Genomic DNA, 26,254 nt, shown 5'->3' with positions numbered 1-26,254 from the left:
CAGCTCTACAGATACCAGTCTCTGATATTCGGGGACAGGCCCATAGCTACGAGGGGGGTCCGGGAAGAGAGGCAGCTCTATTAAAAAAAAACCTTCCCTCTGTAGGTCCCCCTTGTTGACTACGGGCATGTTTGTTCCTCCCTCTCATGCCAAGATAGAAGCCAGCAACCTCCCCGCCCGACCCCTCCCTCCACTTGAAAAGCAGCCTGACCCTCCCACTTGCCACGGGGGAGAACGGCAGTGAGAAAGAGACCAGTAGTGAGGGAGAGAGAGGGGGAGAGAGAATGGCAATTAAAGAGAGAATGACAAGGAGAGAGAGAATCCTAGAGTTGGAAGGGACCTCCAGGGTCATCTAGTCCAACCCCCTGCACAAGGAAGGAGAGCCCACCAACTCCTGAGGAAGCCTGTTCCACTGAGGAACCGCTCTAGCAGTCAGCAAGTTTGGTGTAGTGGTTAAGTGCGCGGACTCTTTATCTGGGAGAACCGGGTTTGATTCCCCACTCCTTCACTTGCACCTGGTGAGATGGCCTTGGGTCAGCCATAGCTTTCATAGATGCTGTCCTTGAAAGGGCAGCTGCTGTAAAAGCCCTTTCAGCCCCACCTACCTCACAGGGTGTTTGTTGTTTGGGTGGGAGGGAAGGTAGAGGAGATTGTGACCGCTCTGAGACTCAGAGTATAGGGCGCGATATAAATCCAAAATCTTCTAATGTTGAGCCAGAAACTCTTTTGATTTAATTTTCACTGGGTCCAACCCAATATACTGATTTTATTCATGTAAAACATTTCTGCACTGCCATTCCATTTCAGACAGAGTCCTGAAGGTGGCAAATATCAAAACATTAAAGTAGCATTTAAAACAATGCTATGTTAAATTGCCGTGTTGGCACTTTGAGAGAAATAAGTGGGTTTTGAGTTGCAGTTTGGGCACTCGGTCTCTAAAAGGTTTGCCACCACTGTTCAAAGAAGTCACATGGTTTCTTCCTGTGTGGGTTTTGAGATGCTGTAGACGATTTCCACGCTGACTGAAACTCCAGATTCTGGGTATTCGGAAAGTTTTTCCTCTGTGTAGGTTCTCTAATTGCACTGAAGGCTGCTCATGTAACTCAATTCTTTCCACACTCTGAGCACTCAAAATATTTCTCCCACAGAGGTTCTTAGGTCCTGTTGAGCCACCTTGTGGGTTTTCTAATGATACTGGCCACTGAACCTGAATCTCTTTCCACACACTAAACATTCACAGGGTTTCACCCCATGTGTGTTCTTTGGTGTCGTTGAAGATCACCATGCCGACTGAATCTCTTTCCACACTCTGAGCATTCAAAAGATTTCTCCCCTGTTTGGGTCCTTTGGTGCAGTTGAAGATTGTCACTCCGACTGAACCTCCTTCCACACTTTGAGCATTCAAAAGGTTTCTCCCCTGTGTGGGTTCTTTGATGCAGCTGAAGATTGCAACTGTAACTGAATCTCTTTTCACATTCTGAGCATGCGAAAGGTTTTTCCTTTGTGTGGGTTCTTTGATGCAGCTGAAGAATGCAACTCCGACTGAATCTTTTTCCACACACTGAGCATTCAAAAGGTTTCTCCCCTGTGTGGGTTCTTAGATGCAGTTGAAGAGTCTTCCTGATACTGAATCTCTTTCCACACACTAAGCATTTAAAAGGCTTCTCCCCTGTGTGAGATCTTTGATGCAATTCAAGATGGCCCTTCTGATTGAATCTCTTTCCACACACTGAGCATTCAAAAGGCTTCTCCCCTGTGTGAGTTATTTGATGCTGTTGAAGATGGCCACTCTGACTGAATCTCTTTCCACACACTGAGCATTCAAAAGGCTTCTCCCCTGTGTGAGTTATTTGATGCTGCCGAAGATGGCCACTCTGACGGTATCTCTTTCCACACACTAAGCATTCAAAAGGCTTCTCCCCTGAGTGAGTTATTTGATGCTGTCGAAGATAGGCACTATGACTGAATCTCTTTCCACACACTGAGCATTTAAAAGGTTTCTCCCCTGTGTGGGTTTGTTGGTGTGCCTGAAGACTGCCACTGTGACTGAATCTCTTTCCACACTCTGAGCATGCAAAAGGTTTCTCCGCTGTGTGGATTCTTTGATGCACCTTAAGACTGCCACTCCGACTGAATCTCTTTCCACACTCTGAGCATTCAAAAGGTTTCTCCCCTGTGTGGATTCTTTGATGCACCTTAAGACTGCCACTCCGACTGAATCTCTTTCCACACTCTGAGCATTCAAAAGGTTTCTCCCCCGTGTGGATTCTTTGATGCAGCTGAAGACTGCCACTCCGACTGAATCTCTTTCCACACTCTGAGCATGCAAAAGGTTTCTCCTTTGTGTGGGTTCTTTGATGAAATTGAAGACTGCAACTCTGACTGAATCTCTTTCCACACACTGAGCATTCAAAAGGTTTCTCCCCTGTGTGGTTTCTTAGATGCAGTTGAAGAGTCCTCCTGATACTGAATCTCTTTCCACACACTAAGCATTTAAAAGGCTTCTCCCCTGTGTGAGATCTTTGATGCCGTTGAAGATTGCTACTCTGACTGAATCCCTTTCCGCACACTGAGCAGTCAAAAGGTCTCTCCCCTGTGTGGCTCCTTTGGTGCTTCTGAAGATGGTCACTCCGACTAAATCTCCTTTCGCACTGTGAGCATTCAAAAGGTTTTTCGCCTCGGTGTATTCTTTCGTGCACAAGATGCTGTGATCTCTTCCTGAAGTTCTTTCTACACTGAATGGCTTTACTTGCCTCCATTATCCTGTTCTCTGGAGAATTTCCATTCCACTGTCTTCCAACTCTCTTCTCACTCATACGGCTGCCTTTTTTCCCCTTAGGCCTGCCTCGATTCCTGACGTTTTCTTTCAGGACTTCAATTCTAACTCTATCTGGTATTTGCTGATGAAGTTCTTCAACCTCCTCATTCCGCTGATCATCCTCTGCTGGAATAAAGAGAGAGATCCTGTTAGTCCCTGAAATGGCTGGTAGGTTCCAAAGACCTCTGTGTGTCTGTAGGAGGAAAGGATTGATGGCCCTTTGGCCTTATCCAGCTGGGTTGATCTTAACCAACCCTCCACCTTCCCCCAGAACATCTAGTATTTAAGGATACTTCACCTCCCTAAAGCCACAGCTGAGCTCTTGCCCAGAAGGCGTTTCTGAGCCTGCAAATTTCAGGCCCCCAGAAATCCTCCCCACTTCCTTTTCCAGTGGGCTGTAGGAGGATTCCAAACCAAATGTTGTTCAGAAGTGAATCAGAAATCCCCCATGTCTATTCCTTCCCTCTTCCTTTGACAAACCCATGAATCATATTCACTCTTGGCCAGATTATCCAGCAAGGAAATATGCTCTTGGGTTCTTTTTGTGCAACTATCTGGCCTTTCTTTGGATGGAAGGCTGCTGTCTGTCTCCACCATAGTCTCTCTTCTATTTCTGGCTTCTTTCACACACAAACAAACATACACAGAAAGAGAGAGAAAGAGAGAGATTGAGGGAGGAAAGGAGATCATTCTTATATGGAGTAGGAAAGATATCCAAGTGTAAACATCCCTCTGGAATGATGGAACCATGGTCAAGATTTGTGAGGGGAAAGAAAGCACCCTTGTTCCCCATAGGGTTAACATAATTATCAGGAGGCCTGGTCCAACCTGTAGGTGTTTGTGATTTGAGTCTCCCTGCAGCTAGGCTGGGGTGAGCCAGGGGGCCAGTGGCATAGTTGGGAAAACACCAGCCTTGTCAACATTTGTGACTTGAGCCTCCACTGATAAGGAGCCATTCAGGGCCACAACTGGACTCTCGACCAATGGCGCTGGTGTTTAAGGCACGTGATTAAGAGCCGGGAGTTGGCTCCCCAAATCTGAATCTCCCCTACCCTGTCAGAGAACCCCCACTTGGGTGAAGGGAAGCATATTGATGTTTAATAACATTGGGAAGAGGACAGCCCTCTGAGGGACACAGGGTCCTGAGAGGAAACTCACTAAACCAGCACCACCCTCAGTCCCTGAACCCCAACCCCCTTCAGGGCTCTCCCTCTTACTCCAGCATCGGAGAGACAGTGAACCAGCACTTGTGTTCATGCTCTTTGTGAACCCACTGAACTGGGTGCTGCTGAGGTACAAAGGGAAGTGACCCAGGGGGACCCAGGCTTTGGTTCTTGACAGGATTATTTCCAGATCACGGGAAGAGCGGAAGTTCGTGATCCCATCCAGAGGGAAAGGTGAGTTCTGAAGGTTGGCCACAGAGAAATGAGGATCTGGCCCCTTCCAGAGTCTTTCTGAGGGCTTCTCACCCCACCTTTGCCTCAGCCCAGGACACTTTCTCTGGCTTGGGTGATGGCCACAACACTGGCCTCTGTTGCCCCTGGGCAAGCACACACACACATGAACAACAAAGGAAGCTGCCTTCTGCTGAATCAGACCCTTGGTCCAATTGAAGTCAGTCTTGTCTTCTGAGTCTGGCAATGGCTCTAGAAGGGCTCAGGCAGAAGTCTTTCACCTCATCTCCTACCTGGTCCTTTTAACTGTAGGTGGCGGGGACTGAACCGAGGGCCTTCTGCCTGCCAAGCAGATGCTCTGCCAGTGAGCCACAGCCCTCCCCAAGTAGGACAGGCCTCAAAATGGCGTATTGTTATTCAATATTTGGATCTGTGCCTCCTCACAATGGCAGCCATTGACACCCAGGAACGATCCTTACCCAGAAAGGCCACATTCTCATAGTTCTCCAGCATGACTTCCCTATACAGAGCTCTTTGTCCTGAATCCAGCAGGGCCCACTCTGCCTCCGTGAAAGAGACGGACACCTCCTCAAAGGAAAAGGGACCCTGAAAGAAAAGGAAGATTCCCTCATCAGAAATCACGCCGGTCAGAGATCGCACACTGGGAGGGAGCAGGCTGGGCAGATACAGGATGTAAGGCCTAGGATGGGTAAAGTGAACGGGGTTCAGAGGATCTTTTGCCCAGACATCTTGTAGAAACTGCAGGAGCAAAAGCCCCCCTGAGGAAGGAGGAGGGACCCAGGATGTTTCCTGCTCATCTCTCCTACCTGGACTGCAGCCGTTTCCACACCTCTGGAAGGATGACAGCTCAGCAGCATCTCTTCACTGGCAGTTCCTGAATCAAGAGAGGAAAGAAGGCTGTTTGTTTCTTTGCTTCCTGCTTCACACACCTCCTTCCCAGTGCTGAGAAAGCCTGTCCAAAGTACACTCAACAAAAGTTTTCACACTTTTTTCTAAATTCTCATAGAGGCAGAAGAGAAACACCAGGTAATTCTGGAGCCTCAAGAATTAGAAATGATGCCACCTGCTAAGGTGAGACGGCAATATCTAAATCAGGGGTGGCCAAAGTTACTTAATATAAGAGTCACACTGAATAAATGTCGGATGTCTGAGAGCCCCAAAACATGAATGTCAGATGTCTGAGAGCTGCAAAAAAGGGAAGGGAGGGAGGGAGGAAGGAAAACAGATTGGAGGAGGGAGAGGTGGGAAGAAAGCAAATTTAACTTTAAATGTGTTCTCCAAGCCTCTGGCTGGCTTGGCTTGAAGAAGCGATTTAAAAACAAAGATGCCTCATCCAAGCCGGCCAATGGGAATGGTGGGGACTTCGAGAGCCGCACAGTATGTGTGAAAGAGCTCCATGTCCCTCCTGAGCCACCGTTTGGCCACCCCTGATCTAAAGTAATGGGAGGAACTACCATTCCTCTAATCTCTTTATAAAGGCATCACCGTTAGTGGACGTTGAGTGCTGGAAAGGAACTCTGTGTTGTGTGAAGAAGTATATAATTTTCTTTCCTGCCCAGAAATCCCTACCCCTCAAAATCAGAGCATGCCCCAAATCCATCCGGGTACGATAAGTCCTTACCACAGGAGAGGGAATCTTGGGCACGCTCCGTGACCTGCGCTCTCTGGACTTCCTCGGAAGGAGCTCCTCCTGTCTCAGGGAGCATCTTCAAGGATGACCCCAACATCTGGAAGAGCAGCAAGGGAGAGGGGTGAGAGATGGAATGGAAGAGAGACCCTGCCACACTCCCAGACTCTGCATCCTCCCAGCAGTGCAGACCTGGTGAATTATTTGGAGGGAGAAGGAATTCTCTAGTAGAAGAGGCTGCTGAAGGAGGCCATTAAATCTCCCATTGGGATGATTAACACTTGGACAGATGTCTGGCAGGGAACCTTTAGGATAAGGCTAGAATTGGACCTATCTGGAGGGAATCCCCTCACCTGTTCTGCCTGCCTCTTCTCCTCTGCCTGACTCAGGAGGAAACCTTCGGCCAGGGCCACCGCCTGGGAACTGGTCTCCGGCCCACATCCTCTGACCCAGCCCTGCATTTCCTGGGGCAGGAGAGTCAGGAACTGCTCCAGGATCACCTGGTCCAGGATCTGCTTCTTGGAGTGCCTCTCCGGCTTCAGCCAGTGGCTGCAAAGTAAATGGAGCTGGCTGCAAACCTCTTGGGGGCCATCGGCCTCATGGTAGCGGAATTGCTGGAAGCGTCGGCAATGAACACCTGAGATTGCGGTGAGCTTATAACAGATAACAGGCACTGGGCTTTCCCAAAATTCAACACTATCCCCAGCTTTGGCGGGATGGGGGTCTTCCCCTGGTGTCTTGCCAGTTCCAGGTCCTTCTGGGTTCTGCTCTGCCATCTCTTTCCCCTTCCTTTGGGTCACCTCTGGCTGTGTAGATTTGCCTTTAGTCATGTGGTTACGAAGAGAGGCTTCTCTCTGGGGAAAAGGAAAGACACAGAGAGTCACATGGAAAATCAAAGAGAATGGAGATGCATCACTGAACATCACATGCCTTGGTACGTTCAGGAGACACAAGGGAATTGCACTAGTGGACCAGAAAATAAGTCCTTCTCGTGGTTTGTAGACCTGCTGCTGCTGCTTGAATATCATTTTTCTATATGAGAAACCACACTATTTTAGATTATGCCTCCGTGGCTCTTTGGGAAAGCAAAGTATCTCTGTGTGGCTCTTTAAGAGAGCCCGTGGCGCAGAGTGTTAAAGCTGCAGTACTGCAGTCCTAAGCTCTGCTCACAGCCTGAGTTCGATCCCAGCTGAAGCTGGTTTCAGGTCACAGGCTCCAGGTTGACGCAGCCTTCCATCCTTCCGAGGTCAGTAAAATGAGTTCCCAGCTTGCTGTGGGGAAAGTGTAGAGGACTGGGAAAGGCAATGGCAAACCACCCCGTAAAAAGTCTGCCGTGAAAACGCTGTGAAAGCAACGTCACCCCCAGAGTTGGAAACGACTGGTGCTTGCACAGGGGACCTTTCCTTTCCTGGCTCTTTAAGGATATTAACAACCTTAGCGCCCCCCCCCCCCCTTTACATTGGCTCAGTCTGTCCTCGGGACTAATTCTTAAGGTAAATCGAGAAAGGACAAGAGGAGTAATTAGCAAGGGAGGTTCTCCAGCACGTGTAAAGAACCCTAGCAGATTTACTGTTTTCCTGAGGTTAATCCTACTTATCCTTTATATGATACAAGCCCTTTCCTGGTGGCAAAATGGAGAACCCTGATTTGTTAGGTCTGCATTAACCTTTGGCCTGTCAAACCAGGGCTTTTTGGGTAGCAGGACCTCCTTTGCATATTAGGCCACACCCTCCTGATGGAGCCAATCCTTCTGAAGCTTACAGTAGGCCCTGTTAGAAGAACCCTGCAATCTTTTGGAGGATTGGCTACCTCAGAACTGTGCAGGTGACGGGCAGACGGTGACAGGCTCGGGGAGAGGGGGAGCCTCATGGTGCCCTAGGCCAAGTGGTGCCCCAGGCGGCCACCTACTTGGCCTACTCCCATGCGCCAGCCCTGGAGCGGTGTGGCCTAATATGCAAAGAAGTTCCTGCTACAAAAAAAGCCCCCCCCCTTTTTTTTTAAATATTTATTTATTTATTTTACACTATATTGAGACATACAACATACAACACCCTGCACCAAACCATCAGTCAAGTCCTGTTATATTCCACTGGCACTGCGTCCCAGAGGAGAGAAAGAAAGTCTTCCCTTGATTGGCAGACAGGAGGAGGAGGGAAACTCCCACAGGAGAAGAAAGGAAAGGAAAGGTCCCCTGTGCAAGCACCAGTCATTTCCGACTCTGGGGTGACGTTGCTTTCACAACGTTTTCACAGCAGATTTTGACGGGGTGGTTTGCCATTGTCTTCCCCAACCATCTTCGCTTTCCCCACAGCAAGCTGGGAACTCATTTTACTGACCTCGGAAGGATGGAAGGCTGCGTCAACCTGGAGCCTGCGAACTGAAACCAGCTTCAGCTGGGATCGAACTCAGGCTGTGAGCAGAGCTTAGGACTGCAGTACTGCAGCTTTAACACTCTGCGCCACGGGCTCTCTTAAAGAGAGACCTCGGAAGGATGGAAGGCTGAGTCAACTTCGAGCTGGCTACCTGAAAACCTAGCTTCCGCCGGGGATCAAACTCAGGTCGTGAGCAGAACTTAGAACTGCAGCTTTAACACTCTGCGCCACGGGGCTTCTCTCTGCCACAGAAAGCCATCTCTCAATTGGCTGAGGGCTCCTGGGTCTTCCTGGTGAGGGTGTAAAAGGAAGAGAAGAAGCAGAATCCCTCTGCCTGTCTGGAGGAAAGCTCCACTCGTTAGGTTGCTCCGCTTCTGTTCTCCTGTTAGTTTGAAGAAGCTGGCTGAAATACAGCAGATGGTTACATTTAGCAACTCCAATTAGCCCGTGAGATCAGTAGAGTGTGTGCTAATTGTGTTCAATTTGGCTGCTTTATGTGTATGGGTGTGCATGTGTGTATTCAGTTTAATTCAGTGGAAGTACGGCCAACTTGGATGGGAGACCAAGAAGAAACTGAATGGGTGGGGCGAGTGAGCAGAGCCCCCTGGGTCTTTCTGGGGAGCGTGTAAAAGGAAGGAAAGCGGCAGAGTCCTTCTGTTTGTTTGGAGGAAAACTCTACCCCTTAGGCTGCTCCGCTTCTGTTTTCCTGTTAGTCTGAAGAAGCTGGTTGGAATAAAGCAGATGGTGTTACATTGATCAGCTCCAGTGAATCAACTGCCCCAGAGAGATCACAAAAGCATGTGTGTGCTGTGTTTCTTTGGCTGCTTTCTGAGTGCGTATGTATGTACTGAGTGCGTGCTCAGTTTCATTTAGCCAGGGAGAGGGGTAAGAGAGGGGATGGAAGGGAGACCCGGGAATAGATCCTGCCCCACTCTCAGACTCTGCCCCCTCCAATCAGGAGAGCTGGAGGGATAACGAATTCTCTAGTAGGAGAAGCTGCTGAAGGAGGCCATTAAATCTCCCATTTGATCAACACTTGGCAGGGAACACTTGGAATAAGGCCAGATATCGTTGCTTGAATTGGACATATCTGGAGGGAATCCCCTCACCTGTCCTGCCTGCCTCTTCTCCTCTGCCTGACTCAGGAGGAAACCTTCGGCCAGGGCCACCGCCTGGGAACTGGTCTCCGGCCCACATCCTCTGACCCAGCACTGCATTTCCTGGGGCAGGAGAGTCAGGAACTGCTCCAGAATCACCAGGTCCAGGATCTGCTTCTTGGTGTGCCTCTCCGGCTTCAGCCACTGGCTGCAAAGTCCATGGAGCTGGCTGCAAACCTCTCGGGGCCCATCGGCCTTGTCATAGCAGAACAGCCGGAAGTGTTGACAATGTTCATCTGAGGTTATGCTGTCTTTAGGCAGGATCTCTGGCACAGCTTTTCCCCAGAATTCAACACCATTCCCAGCTTGGATGAGATGGGGGACGTTTCTTGCAGGCTTGCCAGTTCTGGGTCCTTTTGGGTTCTCCTCTTCCATCTGTTTCCCCTTCTCTTGGGTCACCTCTGACTGGGTAGATTTGCCTTTAGTCACTTGGTTATGAAGAAAGGCTTCTCTCTGGGGGGAAGGAAAGATACAGAAAGTCACATTTTTAAGAAGAAGAAGATATTGGATTTATATCTTGCCCTCCACTCGAAAGAGTCTCCAGAGCGGCTCACAATCTCCTTTCCCTTCCTCCCCCACAACAGATACCCTGTGAGGTGGGTGGGGCTGAGAGGGCTCTCACAGCAGCTGCCCTTTCAAGGACAGAGGCTCAGAGCGGCCTACAATCTCCTTTCCCTTCCTCCCCCACAACAGACACCCTGTGAGGTGGGTGGGGCTGGAGACAGCTCTCACAGCAGTTGTGGGGTGACATGATAGAGGTTTACAAGATTATGCATGGGATGGAGAAAGTAGAGAAAGAAGTACTTTTCAATCTTTCTCATAATACAAGAACTCGTCGTCATTCGATGAAATTGCTGAGCAGTCGGGTTAAAACGGATAAAAGGAAGTACTCCTTCACTCAAAGGGTGATTAACATGTGGAATTCACTGCCACAGGAGGTGGTGGCGGCTACAGGCATAGCCAGCTTCAAGAGGGGGTTAGATAAAAATATGGAGCAGAGGTCCATCAGTGGCTATCAGCCACAGTGTGTGTGTGTATGTGTGTGTATATGTATATATGTATATATATATATATATATAATTTTTTTTGGCCACTGTGTGACACAGAGTGTTGGACTGGATGTGCCATTGGCCTGATCCAACATGGCTTCTGTTATGTTCTTATGCCCTTTCAAGGACAACCTCTGCCAGAGCTATGGCTGACCCAAGACCATGCTAGCAGGTGCAAGTGGAGGAGTAGGGAATCAAACCCGGTTCTTCCAGATAAGAGTCCGCACACTTAACCACTACACCAAACTGGCTCTGGATATAAAAGATTAGAGATACACCACTGACCATCACCAGCCTTTGTATGCTGAGGAGAGACATGAGAATTGCCCTGGTGGACCAGAACAAAAGTTCTTTGTGTGGTTTGTAGACCTGGGTGAATACCATTTTTCTATATTACAAACCAATTTGTTTTTGATACGGCTTCACGGTTCTTTGGGAAAGTAAAAATATTTCTGTCTAGCTCTATAAGGACATTAACAACCTTAGCCCCGCATTACCTTGGCTCAGTCCTCCCTGGGGCTAATTCTTAAAGTAAACCCAGAAAGGACAAGAGGGACCGGTGACCTGTTTTACCATTTTATGCATCTCTTTGGCAGGCCTGACGCATTAGGCAAGAGCTCTGTCCAAACACTTACTTGAGGAGATGGAGCCGAAATATCTCTGTGTGAAGAACAAGCAGCTGAGATTGGGAAAGACCAACACTACAGACAAATTGTGTGTGAGGGGGGGGGGAAGGGTGTGGCACAGAGGGTACACAATTTGAGGGCGAGGTCATGCAGACGCTCTAGTAACCCCTCTTTGTGGAAATAGAGCAGCTAGATTTGAAGCCTCGGAAACCAACCAGATGTCTGGCCTCGAATCGAGCTGTTCCACTGAGAAACAAAAACGGCCTAAAAGCAGTTTGGTGAATGAAAATTCACCCTTCATGCGACTGGTTTCTCTAAAAGCCCCCCTGCTGTGTCTTTCACTAGCAGACAATATGTTTGTCCTGGCCACTTTTTAAAATTTAAACATTAGCCATTGTTGAGGAGGGTGTGGAATTGTTTTCTGTGGCCCCGGAAGGTAGAACCAGAACCAATGGGTTGAAATTAAATCAAAAGAGTTTCCAGCTCAACATTAGGAAGAACTTCCTGACCGTTAGAGCGATTCCTCAGTGGAACAGACTTTCTTGGGAGGTGGTGGGTGGGCTCTCCTTCCTTGGAGGTTTTTAAACAGAGGCTAGATGGCCCTCTGACAGCAATGAAGATCCTGTGAATTTAGGGGGAGGTGTTTGTGAGTTTCCTGCATTGTGCGGGGGGTCGGACTAGATGACCCTAGAGGTCCCTTCCAACTCTATGTTTCTACCTACTCCCACTCTGCTATGCCAGTCAGGCTACTTCAGGCATCACAGACTAAATACCATTAAAACTTTAACTAATTTGATACTTGTAAAACTTAGTGGCTTTTCCTGCTCCCTAAAAAGGCCATGGAGTGGAGAGGAAGAGGATTTGAATACACCAGCCTGTAAACAGACGCAAATATCGGAATTCTATTTTTCTGTGAGGGACAAGATAGCTTCTAACCTCCCAGTAGCCAACCGGTTTCCATCAGTAGGAGAGGAGGAGGAGATGGAGATCAAGGAACATAAAGAACGTGAAGGATTAAAAGAAACACTCAGAATTGGTAGAGGAAGGGGGAGAAAACACCAAGCAAACTGAGATAAAAGAAGCGAATGGAAATACTACATTTGATAGCCCAAACTGTACAGCGTGTATTCAACAATTCGTGGAAAACAGAAACTCATCTCGAGACTCTGAGCATAGGAACCCCAAGATCCAGGGGGAGAATTAGAACCTAAGCCAAACAAACACAATGAGGTTATATCTGAACAGTTTGATATTATGAGGTGGCTGGGCAGAGACAACAGGTGTGGCGATCATAGAAACAATTTCTCATCCCCAGCTCCTTCATCCTTCCAGTCCAGTGTGACCATAAAATGGTGCACTGCCAGCCCCATCAGGCAAAAATTTCACCAGATGGCCACTGACCTCTGAAGGAGACAGTTCTCCGCTGACAGGTTCTCCTGGAGGCTTACTGGTCACTACTGCCTCTCCTCAGGGCCTGTTGTAGGAAGTCGGGGATAGTTTCCCCCCCCCCCCCACATACACAAACAATGCTGCCACGAAACAAACAGTAAAGCAAATAATAAACTGTGAGCAAAAACATGTTCATGAGACAAACAGTTTCAGTTACATAGATCCAAGTGGGCAGCCAGGTTGGTCTGAAGTAGTGGAACATAAGAGAAGCCATGTTGGATCAGGCCAGTAGCCCATCCAGTCCAACACTCTGTGTCCCAGAAGAACATAAGAGAAGCCATGTTGGATCAGGCCAGTGGCCCATCCAGTCCAACACTCTGTGTCTCATAAGAACATAAGAGAAGCCATCTTGGATCAGGCCAATGGCCCATCCAGTCCATCACTCTGTGTCTCATAAGAACATAAGAGAAGCCATCTTGGATCAGGCCAATGGCCCATCCAGTCCATCACTCTGTGTCACATAAGAACATAAGAGGAGCCCTGTTGGATCAGGCCAATGGCCCATCCAGTCCAACACTCTATGTCACATAAGAACATAAGAGGAGCCCTGTTGGATCAGGCCAATGGCCCATCCAGACCAACACTCTGTGTCACATAAGAACATAAGAGAAGCCCTGTTGGATCAGGCCAATGGCCCATCCACTCCAACACTCTGTGTCTCATAAGAACATAAGAGAAGCCTTCTTGGATCAGGCCAATGGCCCATCCAGTCCAACACTCTGTGTCACATAAGAACATAAGAGAAGCCATGTTGGATCAGGCCAATGGCCCATCCAGACCAACACTCTGTGTCACATAAGAACATAAGAGAAACCATGTTGGATCAGGCCAATGGCCCATCCAGTCCAACACTCTGTGTCACATAAGAACATAAGAGAAGCCATGTTGGATCAGGCCAATGGCCCATCCAGTCCAACACTCTGTGTCACACAGTGGCCAAAAAAAAAAATATTCAAGTGCCACCAGGAGGTTCACAAGTGGGGCTAGAACAAAATAAGAGTCAAGCTGCACTTTTAAGACAAACTTGGTTTTATTCAGAATGTAAGCTTTCATGTGCTCTAAACACACTTCATCAGACGAAGAATCTGCAGTCTTAAGAACATAAGAGAAGCCATGTTGGATCAAGCCAATGGCCCATCCAGTCCAACACTCTGTGTCACACAGTGGCCAATATATGTGTGTGTGTGTACACACACACACATACAGCAGTTCAGCTACCTGGGGTGCATCATCTCCTCAGATGCCAAGATCGCGAAGGAGATTGAAAACAGGCTGGCAAAGGCAAACCGTGCATTTGGCCGACTGCACAAAAGAGTGTGGAGCAACAAGCATCTGAAAAAGGCACAAAGATCAATGTTTACAAAGCGGTTGTGATGACAACCCTCATCTACGACTCCGAATTGTGGGTTTTATACCGTCATCACCTGCGACTCCTTGAGCGCTTTCATCAGCGCTGCCTTCGCACCATCCTCAACATCCACTGGAGTGACTTTGTGACCAACACTGAAGTCCTCAAGCGAGCGGAGGTTACAAGCATCGAGGCACTGCTGTTGAAGACGCAGCTGCGCTGGGCAGGGCATATTTCTAGGATGGAAAACCACCGCCTTCCCAAGATTGCCCTGTATGGCGAACTCTCCACCGGCCATCGAAATAGAGGGGCACCAGTTACTTCTCTTCAACTGACACGAAAGGAATGTTAATTCACAGCCAAGGTCAGCCCGCCCACTATACAAACGAGGCATTTGCCGAGGGCACCAGCAGGGTGGAGCGGTGAATTCGGCCCTCCCCACCCCCAGGCTAATGCCTCTTTCCCTTGAGGGCTGCTGCTCCCCGGCCTACACCTCCCACCCTTCCTCACTGTTTCAATACGCAGGAAGGGGTGCTGGAGCACTGACTCCTGGGCTCTTTATAGGCCGCTCCCCACCAATCAGCTGATTGGCGGGTAAAACAGTGCCAGAGTGTGGGGTTGAAGAGGGGACAGCAGAGGCAGGAAGGACGAGCAAGCCGCTGAAAGAGTGCCCACCTCCCGCTGCCTCCTCCCCCCTTCCTTCCCTTGTGATGTCAAATGTATTGATGAAGCTCATAGAAGCCTTCAGTGAAACGGGGACATCAAGTACGACCCTGTGGCGCTAATTATTGTGCCAGCTGCGGATTGGAAATTGCAGTAGAAGTGTTGGACTTTATAGAAGCAATTTCTCATCACCACCTGGACTGTTCCACTTTCAGGAAATGAGGCGATTGCTTGCAAATTACTAACGAAGCCTGTGGGATTTTCTGGGTGGCTTAGACGTTCTTCCGTTTCAAGTTTGAATACATTTTGTTATCAGTTCTAGAACTTGCATTCCTTAATGGTTTTTATTATTCATTGAACAACTTTGGCGTGTGAGGCTGGATATTACGGTAACCTATGGGTTTTGTTTCTGTTGATCTGCGCCATAATTCTCTTCTTGGGTTGCTTAATCTCCAGGTGAGGACTGGAGAGCGCTCAGATCAGCTCCCCTTGAAGTGGTGGGGGAGTGAATGCCTTCACTTGGGTGGGTGAGAAGACAGCAAGGGTGGCGGGGCACTCACCCAAACGCCTCTAGTGGCGCCTTTTCAGGTTGGTGGGAAATTCCTGGAGATTCTGTGGTGGAGTTTGAGGAGGGAAAAGGACTTAGGGCTTCACAGCAGGATCTGCCAGACCCAGGTTCTTGCTGTGGAAGCTAACTAGGTGATTTAAGACCAGTCACAGACTTCCACCCTAACCTGGGTTACAGGGTTGTTGTTCAGATCACAAGGGGGGAGAGAAGAATGATGTAAAATACTTTAGTCCATCCCCACACGTGCTGAAGAAAGGCTATCATTTTCCTATATAGAGGCTACAGGGAAGGGGAAGGCAATGGAAACCTGAAGTCAAAGGGGAAAATAAGGGGAAGAAGATAGGGTTGCCAACTCCAGGTTAGGAGATAGGGAGATTTCAGGAGTTGGGTCTGGAGAGGATAGGGTTTGAGGAGGGGTGGGACCTCAGACAGGTACAATACCATTTCCTCTTGGGGACCACTGAAGATCACACAACTTTACAACTGCTCTCTAGATGGCAGAGATCAGCTCCCCTGAGGTGTGGGGGGGAATCAATGTCTTCACTTGGATGGGAGGTAAGACAGCAAGGGTAGCGAGCGCTTGCCCAGAGCCTCCTTCTAGAACCCATTGTATTTTTCTTCACAACAGGCTCTACTCCTAGTGCTACAATAAATCTGTCACAGTCTTGAAGGTGCCACAAGTCTCCTTTTGGATTTGGCTGGGGTAACCACCCCCCTCTGGAAGAGGAACATAATGGGATCTTTGGCTGAAGCTCCTCCCAGGGACTGTGGCTAAAAATAACCCTCATTCACTGCCACAAGAGGTGGTGGCAGCTACAAGCATAGCCAGCTTTAAGAGGGGATTGGATAAAAATATGGAGCAGAGGTCCATCAGTGGCTATTAGCCACAGTATATACATACATATATATATGTGTGTGTGTGTGTATACACACACACACATATATTGGCCACTGTGTGACACAGAGTGTTGGACTGGATGGGTCATTGGCCTGATCCAACATGGCTTCTCTTATGTTCTTATCTGTGTAACCAAAGAATCCATACCAATGTGGGGCCCAAGTTCAGAGGTCAGCTCACATAGGCTTCACCTCAGCATGGATTTTAATGAGTACCGTTTGTGCCACATTTTGTTCTGATCCTCCAACACGCGTGTTTTCTTGCGCTGATATGCTGTTGAAGGTTTCCCCATACTTAAGGCAATTGCTTACCTTGTCTGCCAGTCGGGCTCCTTGCCATGGTGGCAGGGGGGTATTCTGACTGGCACACTTGCCACCCTCTGAAGCACATCGATAAGGCTTCTCTCCCGCATGGATCTTCTGGTGTCTGAAGAGGTCAGAACAACAAGGATACTTTCTCCCGCATTGCGAGCACTTATATATTTGCTCTCCTATGTGAGTCCTCTCATGCGCCAACAAGGCCGAAGTCTCTCGGAAAGTTTGCCCGCAATAAGAACAGCTGTATGTTTTTCCTGCCATTTGTGGCCAATGGTCTGACGGAAGCTGTTTTCATACGGTCATAAGTCAACGGTCTGGCGGAAGCTGTTTTCACGGCCCCTCTGTGTTCTTCTATGTCCCAAGAATCTCTCACCCAACTCTAAACAACCAGCATTTGCATCCTAACTGAGCCTAGTTTGCGGGGGGAGGGGTTATCCATAAACACATTCCAGGGATTTTCTATTCCCAGCTGAATCTCAGGGCCCCCCAAAAATAAACCCCTTTAGATCCTTCTAGCACACACGCTCAGCACTCTTCTGCAAACGATCCTCCTCGTAGTCCAGCACTCGGATATTCTATCCTGGAACGATATTAGGACATCATGAGCAACGCCCCCCGCAGCAGTGATTTCCCCTCATCTCTGTGCAACGTTATTTCCACCTGAAGCCCGTGGGTTTCTACCTATGTAGCCTGGAATGTTGGAAGTTAAGTAGGGTTGGCCCTAATTAGCATTTGGATGGCAAAATCCTGGGTCATTATGCAAAGGCAAAAAGGTAAAGGTAGTCCCCTGTTTAAGCACTAGCCGTTTCCGACTCTGGGGTGACGTTGCTTTCACGTTTTCACGGCAGACTTTTTAACGGGGTGGTTTTCCCTTGCCTTCCGCAGTCATCTATGCTTCCCCCCCCCCAAGCAAGCTGGGTACTCATTTGACCGACCTCGGAAGGATGGAAGGCTGAGTCAACCTGGAGCCGGTTACCTGAACCCAGCTTCTGCTGGGATCGAACTCAGGTTGCGAGCAGAGGGCTCTGACTGCGGTACTGCAGCTTCACCACTCTGTGCAACGGGGCAAAGGCAGGCAACAGCAAGTCACCTGTTAGCCTACTGCCTTGAAACCCGCCCCCCCCCCAGTTCTATTAACCCCTCTCATATTCACTCCCATTCAGCTCTACGATACCCTTTTTGGTGACAAGATGCTGATAACGATACCATTCCAAATTTTAGACAAATTCTGGTACAACACTGAATTGATTCCTGTACGCGTTTAGCTAATTTACACTCTTTTTGTATCAAGTGACTCAATGCAGCAGACATACGTGGAGTGCCATGTTGACTTCCTTACCAAACAGGGTTGCCAATCCATCAGGAAAAACCGTGATGTAAATAACAAAAAGATACACAAAATACTAATACCGGTTTTATCACAAAATCTTCAAAGACGGCGAGAACCACCATAACGCAAAAGGTGATACGCCACTGGAAGGTTTCTGTGCGCTTGTCCATGTTTCAGTGTTCTTTCTTAGTGCCGTCACGTAATAAGAACTTCGGATAGCTCTCTTTGATGAAGAGATCAGAAACAGAGGGACACCGAGGAGCCTTCAAGAAAGAGGCTTACTTTGCAGTCATACTGCACTGGCACTTTGTTCTGCAAGCACTTCCTGGCACGAAGCACTTTAATGTTGGATTCATTGCCTGTGAAAAAACTGTTAACTGGTGCTTGGATGCGTGTACTTTGCGAATGTTTGAACTGTCACACCCTTTTGTGTTATATTTAGTAGCGGTGGTGATCGTCGTCTTTGAAGATTTTGTGATAAATTTGGTATTATTATTTTACAGATCTTGTCGTTATTTACATCGCGGTTCTCCCTTGCTTCCCACCTTTCACGTGATTCTCCCACGTTGCAGTGTAACCCCCAGGTGGGGGCAGGGATCCCCCAGTTTGGAGGGGGCCCCCCCGCTTCAGGGTCATCAGAACGCAAGGGGAGGGAGGGAAATATCTGCTGGGCACTCCATTATTCTCTATGGAGACCGATTCCCATCGGGTATAATGGAAAATTGATCCATGGGTATCTGGGGGCACCGTTTTTTGAGATGGAGGCACCAGATTTTCAGCATCGCATTTGTGGCCTCTCTTCAAAACCAGGGGTTCCAATTCCATGAGCCCCAGAAGAAGCTGATCCTTCATTATTCCAAATGGAGGGAAGGCATTTAAAAGGAGTGTGATCCCTTTCAGTGCGATGGCCAGAACTCCCTTCAGAGTTCGAGCGTGGTTGTCATACCCTTGCTCCTGGCTCCACCCCCAAAGTCCGCTGATATTTTTGGAGTCGGACTTGGCAACCCTATTTCCAAAACTGCGTAGTTTTGACATCTTGCAAGCTCAGGGGCCCACACAAATGGACCCCGCTACAGTGCTGGTGGGTAACTGGGCACTTCTTCCAGTAACTTCTTGTTTGGTGTAGCGGTTAAGTGTGTAGACTCTTATCTGGGAGAACTGGGTTTGATTCCTCACTCCTCCACTTACAGCTGCTGGAATGGCCTTGAGTTAGCCACAGCTCTCGCAGGAGTTGTCCTTGAAAGGGCAGCTGCTGTGAGAGCTCTCTCAGCCCCACCCACCTCACAGGGTGTCTGTTGTGGGGGAAGAAGATATTATAGGAGATTGTAAGCCACTCTGAGTCTCTGATTCAGGGAGAAGGGCGGGGTATAAATCTGCAATTTGTCTTCTTTTACTACTTTCTGACTCATGGATGTGGGGTGGGTCAGAGCAGGAAGAGGGGACCTTACTTCTTCTTCTTGATTCTCTCTGGTTCTGAATGAAACTTGGTTGGTCTTAGAGGTATCCCTTGACTCCTGCTTTGTTCCAACGCCAGCCCGCCCTAGCACAAGGGGGGGGGGGCAAACCCCAATCCGGCTGGGCTCCCCTTGGCCTTGCAGCAAAGAAGGCAGAAGCCAAGATCCCCCCCCCCCGCCCCTCCTCCACGGTTGGAGCCCCCTCCCTCCTTACTTGCGGGTCTGCAGAGCTCAGGCGACGGTGGGGGAGGCGGGCAGGCGATGATGCTCTTCCAAGCAAGAAGCCCCGCCAGAGATCATGGGGGGGGGGGGGGGACACACTTGTGCAGGATGAGCAAAGCCATTCGCTGCACTCTTCAACGCGTGGTTGGGCGAGACTTCCGTAGAAGGGGGTGGGCTCATTCATTCGGAGGAGGAGGCGAGAGAAGCCTGCAGCCTCCTGGAGGGAAAAGGGGGAGGGGATCCCGGGATTTTGACTGCCTCCGCACCTGCATTCCTTGCTGTGTTTTCGCCTCCCCTAGCGTTGCCAATCTGGAGAGTCCCTTGGACTGCAAGAAGATCCAGTCAGTCAGTCCTCAAGGAGATCAACCCAGACTGTTCCCTGGAAGGTCAGATGCTGAAGCTGAAGCTCAAATACTTTGGCCTCCCAAGGAGAAGGGAGCCCTCCCTGGAGAAGACCCTGATGCTGGGAAAGACAGAAGGCAAAAGAAGAAGGGGACGGCAAAAGAGGAGATGGCTGGACAGCGTTACTGATGTAACAAACATGAATTTGAGCGGACTTTGGAGGATGGTGGAAGACAGGAGGGCCTGGCGTGACCTTGTCCAGGGGGTCGCAAAGCGTCGGACTCGACTGTGCGGCTGAACAACAAGGGTTGCCAAGTCCAATTCAAGAAATATCTGGGGACTTTGGCGGTGGAGCCCGATGCCTTCCTTCCATAGGAAATAATGAAGGCTGGGGCACCTTTTTTTTAGGCACATAGAACTGGACCCCCAGGTCCAATCTTTTTGAAACTTGGAGGCTACTTTGGGGAGAGGCACCAGATGCTATGCTGCAAATTTGGTGCCTCTACCTAAATAAACAGCCCCCCCCCAAGCCCCAGATACCCGTGGATCAATTCTCCATTATTTCCTATGGGAATACATCTCCATAGGGAATAAGGGACGTACTAAAACAAATGATAAGATGGAGGTTGGGAAAGTACCTTTTCCCCTGTCAATCCAGTCCTGGAGGTTGGCAAGCTACATTTTTCCCTGTCAATCCAGTCCTGGAGGTTGGCAAGCTACATTTTTCCCTGTCAATCCAGTCCTGGAGGTTGGCAAGCTACATTTTCCCCTGTCAATCCAGTCCTGGAGGTTGGCAAGCTACATTTTTCCCTGTCAACCCAGTCCTGGAGGTTGGCAAGCTACATTTTCCCCTGTCAATCCAGTCCTGGAGGTTGGCAAGCTACATTTTCCCCTGTCAATCCAGTCCTGGAGGTTGGCAAGCTACATTTTTCCCTGTCAACCCAGTCCTGGAGGTTGGCAAGGTACCTTTTCCCCTGTCAACCCAGTCCTGGAGGTTGGCAAGCTACATTTTCCCCTGTCAATCCAGTCCTGGAGGTTGGCAAGGTACATTTTTCCCTGTCAGTTCTGATGTAACTACATTTGAATAAAACTTAGTTGGTCTTAAAGGTGCACTAGTCTTGACTACTATTTGGTTCTACATTAAAACATTTGAATATGAAGTTATTTGCATTTCCAAAAGCCATCAACAACCATGTGGTTTTGAAAATAGAATTGTTTTCACTTGTAATAGTCTGTTGTTGTTATTGCTCAGTCGCACAGTCGAGTCCGACTCTTTGCGACCCATGGACCAAGTCACGCCAGGCCCACCTGTCTTCCACCATCCTCCGAAGTCCGCTCAAATTTGTGTCAGTTACATCAGTAACTGTCCAGCCATCTCATCTTTTGCCGTCCCCTGTCTTCTTTTGCATTCTGTCTTTCCCAGCATCAGGATCCTCTCCAGGGAGAGCCAGTTTGGTGTAGTGGTTAAGTGTGCGGGCTCTTATCTGGGAGAACCGGGTTTGATTCCCCACTCCTCCACTTGCACCTGCTGGCATGGCCTTGGGTCAGCCATAGCTCTGGCAGAGGTTGTCCTTCAAAGGGCAGCTGCTGTGAGAGCCCTCTCAGCCCCACCCACCTCAGAGGGTGTCTGTTGTGGGGGAGGAAGGGAAAGGAGATTGTGAGCCGCTCTGAGACTCTTCGGAGTGGAGGGCGGGATATAAATCCAATATCTTCTTCTTCCCTTCTCATTGGGTGGCCAAAGTATTGGAGCTTCAGCTTCAGCATCTGACCTTCCAGGGAACAGTCAGGGTTGATTTCCCTTAGGACTGACTAATTTGCTCTTCTTGCAGTCCAAGGGACTCTCGAGCTTCTTCTCCTCCAGCATGTCATAGTCTGACTCTCAGTCGAAGAAAGAGGAGGGGTGTCAGAAATAATGTCATGAATTCCTTCAATATGAGACAATTTGCAGAACTACATAGCATCCCATCAGGGGTTTCTGTGACTGAGAGGCAGGGGGAGACGGCAGGGACACCCCAGGGCTGTTTTGGCCTTCCACAGAGGACTGATAGGGGCCAGACGTTCCTAGACTTGCCAGGTTCAAATTGACAAATTTCTGGAGATTGGGGGGGGGGGGGGGGGGTTGAGCCTTGGAGGGGGCAGAGCTTAGGGGGATGAGGAGCCCTAGTTGCATATTATTTGCTTCTATACATCAGTTATCGCCTGCCTTTCTCATTTGAATTCAAAGCAGCCTGCACAGAGAGAGTCAATACAGCCAACAAAACGGGGCATTCATAAACAACACAACAGGAGGCCGGGCTTTTTGTAGCAGGAGCTCCTTTGCATATTAGGCCACACCCCACGAATGTAGCCAATCCTCTTAAAGCTTAACAGGGCTCTTCTTACAGGACCTACTGTAAGCTCCAGGAGGATTGGCTACATCAGGGGTGTGTGGGCCTAATATGCAAAAGAGTTTCTGCTACCAAAAAAAAGGCTGACAGGAGGAAAGTGGCAGAGCCAATCGGGAATCTAAAAACAGGACGGAACGGAAGCCAAGCATCAATCTTAACATGACACATGAAGGGACGGTGGCTCAGTGGTAGAGCATCTCCTTGGTAAGAAGGTCCCAGGTTCAATCCCCAGCATCTCCAATGAAAAAGGGTCCAGGCAAGTAGGCGTGAAAAACTTCAGTTTGAGACACCTACTTGCCTGGACCCTTTTTCATCGGAGATGCCGGGGACTGAACTTGGGACCTTCTGTTTACCAAGTCTGAGTAGACAATACTGCCAGTCTGACTAGACAATACTGACTTTAGGGGAGGGATGGTGGCTCAGTGGTAGAGCACCTGCTTGGTAAGCAGAAGGTCCCAGGTTCAGTCCCTGGCATCTCCAACTAAAAAAGGTCCGTGCAAGTAGGCATGAAAAACTTCAGCTTGAGGCCCTGGAGAGCCGCTGCCAGTCTGAGTAGACAATACTGACTTTGATGGTTCTGATTCAGTAGAAGGCAGCTTCGTATGTTCATATGAAAATTACATGCTAGGATCCTAGTTTCAGCAAGCTGCACACATTGCAATGTGCAACGCAAGTGGAGGAGTGGGGAATCAAACCCGGTTCTCCCAGATAAGAGTCTGCATACTTAACTACTATACCAAACTGGGTGAGATAGGGTTTGAACTGGAACTTGGGGTCATAGTGGATAACTCAAATGAAAATGTCAACCCAGTTGACATTGCACATAGAGAGATAAAAACAAAGATTGATAATGTCGTATTACTTATTCTCACAATTTAAAAAAATAAATAAAATTTAGATTAAAAAAGTAAATTAAAATGTGAAAAGTTTCAAGTCTGGTGTTCTCAATTTTTCCTACATTGTTCTGTTTTGTTTTGAAATTGGAGGGGGGGGGGGGGAGAGCTAGTACAAGTCTCACCTAGGGCACCAAAAAGCCTGATGCTAGGTTTCTGGTTTCAGCAAACTAAAGTAGCATAGACCATACTCCCTAATAATTTATGGGATTCTGTGAATCATTCAGTACAATGCAAATCTATTGCTATAGTTAACGGTGCACGTTGTAACAGACACAAGAATGTGGCAGCCCACAAGCTGAGAGCACTTTCTGTCTCAAGGTTATCTTTGTCTGGTTGTGGAGACAAAGTAATTGCTTACCGTCTGTACCTAACATTTCTGCGAGAACGGTGGCTCAGTGGTAGAGCATCTGCTTGGGAAGCAGAAGGTCCCAGGTTCAATCCCCGGCATCTCCAAAAAAGTGTCCAGGCAAAGAGGTGTGAAAAACATCAGTTTGAGACCCTGGAGAGCCGCTGCCAGTCTGAGAAGACAATACTGACTTTGATGGACCAAAGGTCTGATTCAGTATAAGGCAGCTTCATATGTTCATATGTTCAATTGTAAGAGCCAACGTGCACTTTTGGGCTTGAATTTAGGCAGAATGGTCTAACGGTCCCAGATAAGCTATATAACCTTGCGTACTTTCTAGTTCTAGTTCTGACACTTTCCTGTGAAGTGTCTGTTTCGGTCTATCTGTAAAGAATTTTATCCAGACACCCCAGAGAACGTCTTTAATTGAGGATAACTACAGAGCTGACACCCATTTATCTTGAATCCCTAACTCGATCTGGTGCTATGCTAAGCTTGTGAACATTTTCTAATAAATAGTATATAACAGGGGTGGCCAAACTGTGGCTCGGGAGCCACATGCGGCTCTTTCACATGCTTTACGTGGCTCTTGAAGCCCCCCCCCCCCACACACACACACACAACTGCCTGGAAAAGGCATTAAATCACTTCTCCAAGCGAAGCCAGATAGCCGTTTGGAGAATGTGTTTAAAGTTGCTTTCTTTCAACCTCCCTCTCCTTCCTCCATCTATTTCCCTCCCTCTCTCCCTTTCTTACGGATCTCAAACATCTGACGTTCATGTTTTGTGGCTCTCAGACATCTGATTTTTATTCTACGTGGCTCTTGCATTAAGCAAGTTTGGCCACCCTAGGAATTTAACTTTTGATTCTGGTTGTGCTTCTCTGACCTCCACCATTTATTTATTTTTATTTATTCATTCAGTTTTTAGCCCGCCCTTCCTGTAGGGCAGGCTCAGGGCAGGTTGCAGCATAAAAACAATCAACAATTAAAAAAACAATAAAAGACCAATTTAAAATATATAACATCTAAAACTACAGAGCGACTATTGAGACTAAAATGGCAAGTTCTGCCTCACAGACGTGGCCTATTGTCCGGGCCCAGCAGATCTTGTAGCTCTGGGATGGAATGAGGGGGGGGAGGCCGGTAACAAGTGACAGCCATTGCCTCAGCTGAAAGCCTGGAGGAAGAGCTCTGTTCAACAGGCTCTGCAGAATTGGAGCAGATCCCGCAGGGGCCAGATCTCCAGGGGGAGCTCATCCCACCAGGCAGGGGCCAGGGCTGAGAAGACCCTGGCCCTTGTTGAGGCCACACGGACGTCTCTGAGGCAGGGTATTACCCAAAGTTTTTGGGTCGCTGATTGTAAGGACCTATGGGGCTCATACAGGGATAAAATAGAATACTGGACATGCTATTTTAAAAAGGAGTGTAGAGGAAACGCTGGCAGTCAGCAAGTGGGTATTCCTTCGGGGGCCTGTGAGGTAATAAACTGTCTGTGTGGTGACCAGGCACTGGGCAGGGGGAGACACAGAGGCCAGGCCTCAGGATCTGAAAGGGAACCTAGGAGTCCTGACCCTCACAAAAGGACATTCGTATAAAGGACAGGTAGTGGCAATAGGTTACCCATGAGACAGGGAGAGAGAAGCCTCTTCAGGTGTCAAGATGGAAGAGGGGTGCAGGCCGCAGTAGGCCTGTTCTGCCCCATACCTGATGCCTACAAAGAGCTCTTTAACAAGCTATGACCTTTCTTCCTTTTAAAAAAACCTTTTAAACTTTTTATTGAAAAATACTTCAAATCATACACTTTATACAACTACATCGTGTACAACATTAAAAATAGATTTAAAAAGAATAAACCCTAACGACCTATGACCTTTCTTCAGCTGGGTATCACTTCACGTTGATTCATAAAGAAATACTTTGCCAACAAGGGTTGGCAAATACCTGGAGGAGAAAAGTCTTCTCTCCCTTTAACAGAGGCATTATGGGATGTTATTTCTCTCTTCAGAGGCCCATTTCCACACACTCAGCCTCTGGAAAAGAGGCAGGGGGTGTTTTTCCTTGTCAGGCTCTTGGCAACAGTAAAGGAGATGCCTTTCCAAATTCAAGTAGTGAGATGAGATTTCTCAGCCTGCTGCCTAAAGAGACAATCTCCAAGGAGGAATTCATCAGGACTTCTGAGGGGTCAGAGGTGGAGGAACAAGCCTTGGCTCAGAGCTTCCTCCAGGTACTTTGGCTCAGAGCTTACTCGAGAGCCAGTTTGGTGTAGTGGTTAAGTGTGCGGACTCTTATCGGGGAGAACCGGGTTTGATTCCCCACTCTTCCACTTGCACCTGCTGGAATGGCCTTGGGTCAGCCATAGCTCTGGCAGAGCTTGTCCTTGAAAGGGCAGCTGCTGTGAGAGCCCTCTCAGCCCCACCCGCCTCACAGGGTGTCTGTTGTGGGGGAGGAAGGGAAAGGAGATTGTAGGACGCTCTGAGCCTCTGTCCTTGAAAGGGCAGCTGCTGTGAGAGCCTTCTCAGCCCCACCCACCTCACAGGGTGTCTGTTGTGGGGGAGGAAGGGAAAGGAGATTGTGAGCCGCTCTGAGCCTCTGTCCTTGAAAGGGCAGCTGCTGTGAGAGCCCTCTCAGCCCCACCCGCCTCACAGGGTGTCTGTTGTGGGGGAGGAAGGGAAAGGAGATTGTAGGACGCTCTGAGCCTCTGTCCTTGAAAGGGCAGCTGCTGTGAGAGCCCTCTCAGCCCCACCCGCCTCACAGGGTGTCTGTTGTGGGGGAGGAAGGGAAAGGAGATTGTAGGACGCTCTGAGCCTCTGTCCTTGAAAGGGCAGCTGCTGTGAGAGCCCTCTCCAGCCCCACCCACCTCACAGGGTGTCTGTTGTGGGGGAGGAAGGGAAAGGAGATTGTAGGCCGCTCTGAGCCTCTGTCCTTGAAAGGGCAGCTGCTGTGAGAGCCCTCTCAGCCCCACCCGCCTC

The 26,254-nt window shown here is 48.9% G+C and overlaps 1 protein-coding gene across 1 annotated transcript in view; it reads right to left on the bottom strand.

Annotated features, from left to right (window-relative positions):
* Positions 1 to 1,244: 1,244 nt before the first annotated feature.
* LOC132571681 (zinc finger protein 420-like) overlaps positions 1,245 to 26,254 on the bottom strand; it is a 52,342-nt gene continuing 27,332 nt past the window's right edge. Inside the window, exon 8 of the mRNA XM_060238474.1 lies at positions 1,245 to 2,640. Coding sequence (XP_060094457.1) covers positions 1,245 to 2,640 — 1,396 coding nt within the window. The remainder of the gene's footprint in view (positions 2,641 to 26,254) is intronic.

This window comes from Heteronotia binoei, chromosome 5 (genome assembly GCF_032191835.1).
Source record: "Heteronotia binoei isolate CCM8104 ecotype False Entrance Well chromosome 5, APGP_CSIRO_Hbin_v1, whole genome shotgun sequence".
NCBI lineage: Eukaryota > Metazoa > Chordata > Lepidosauria > Squamata > Gekkonidae > Heteronotia > Heteronotia binoei.
This window is presented reverse-complemented; position numbering and strand designations above follow the sequence as displayed.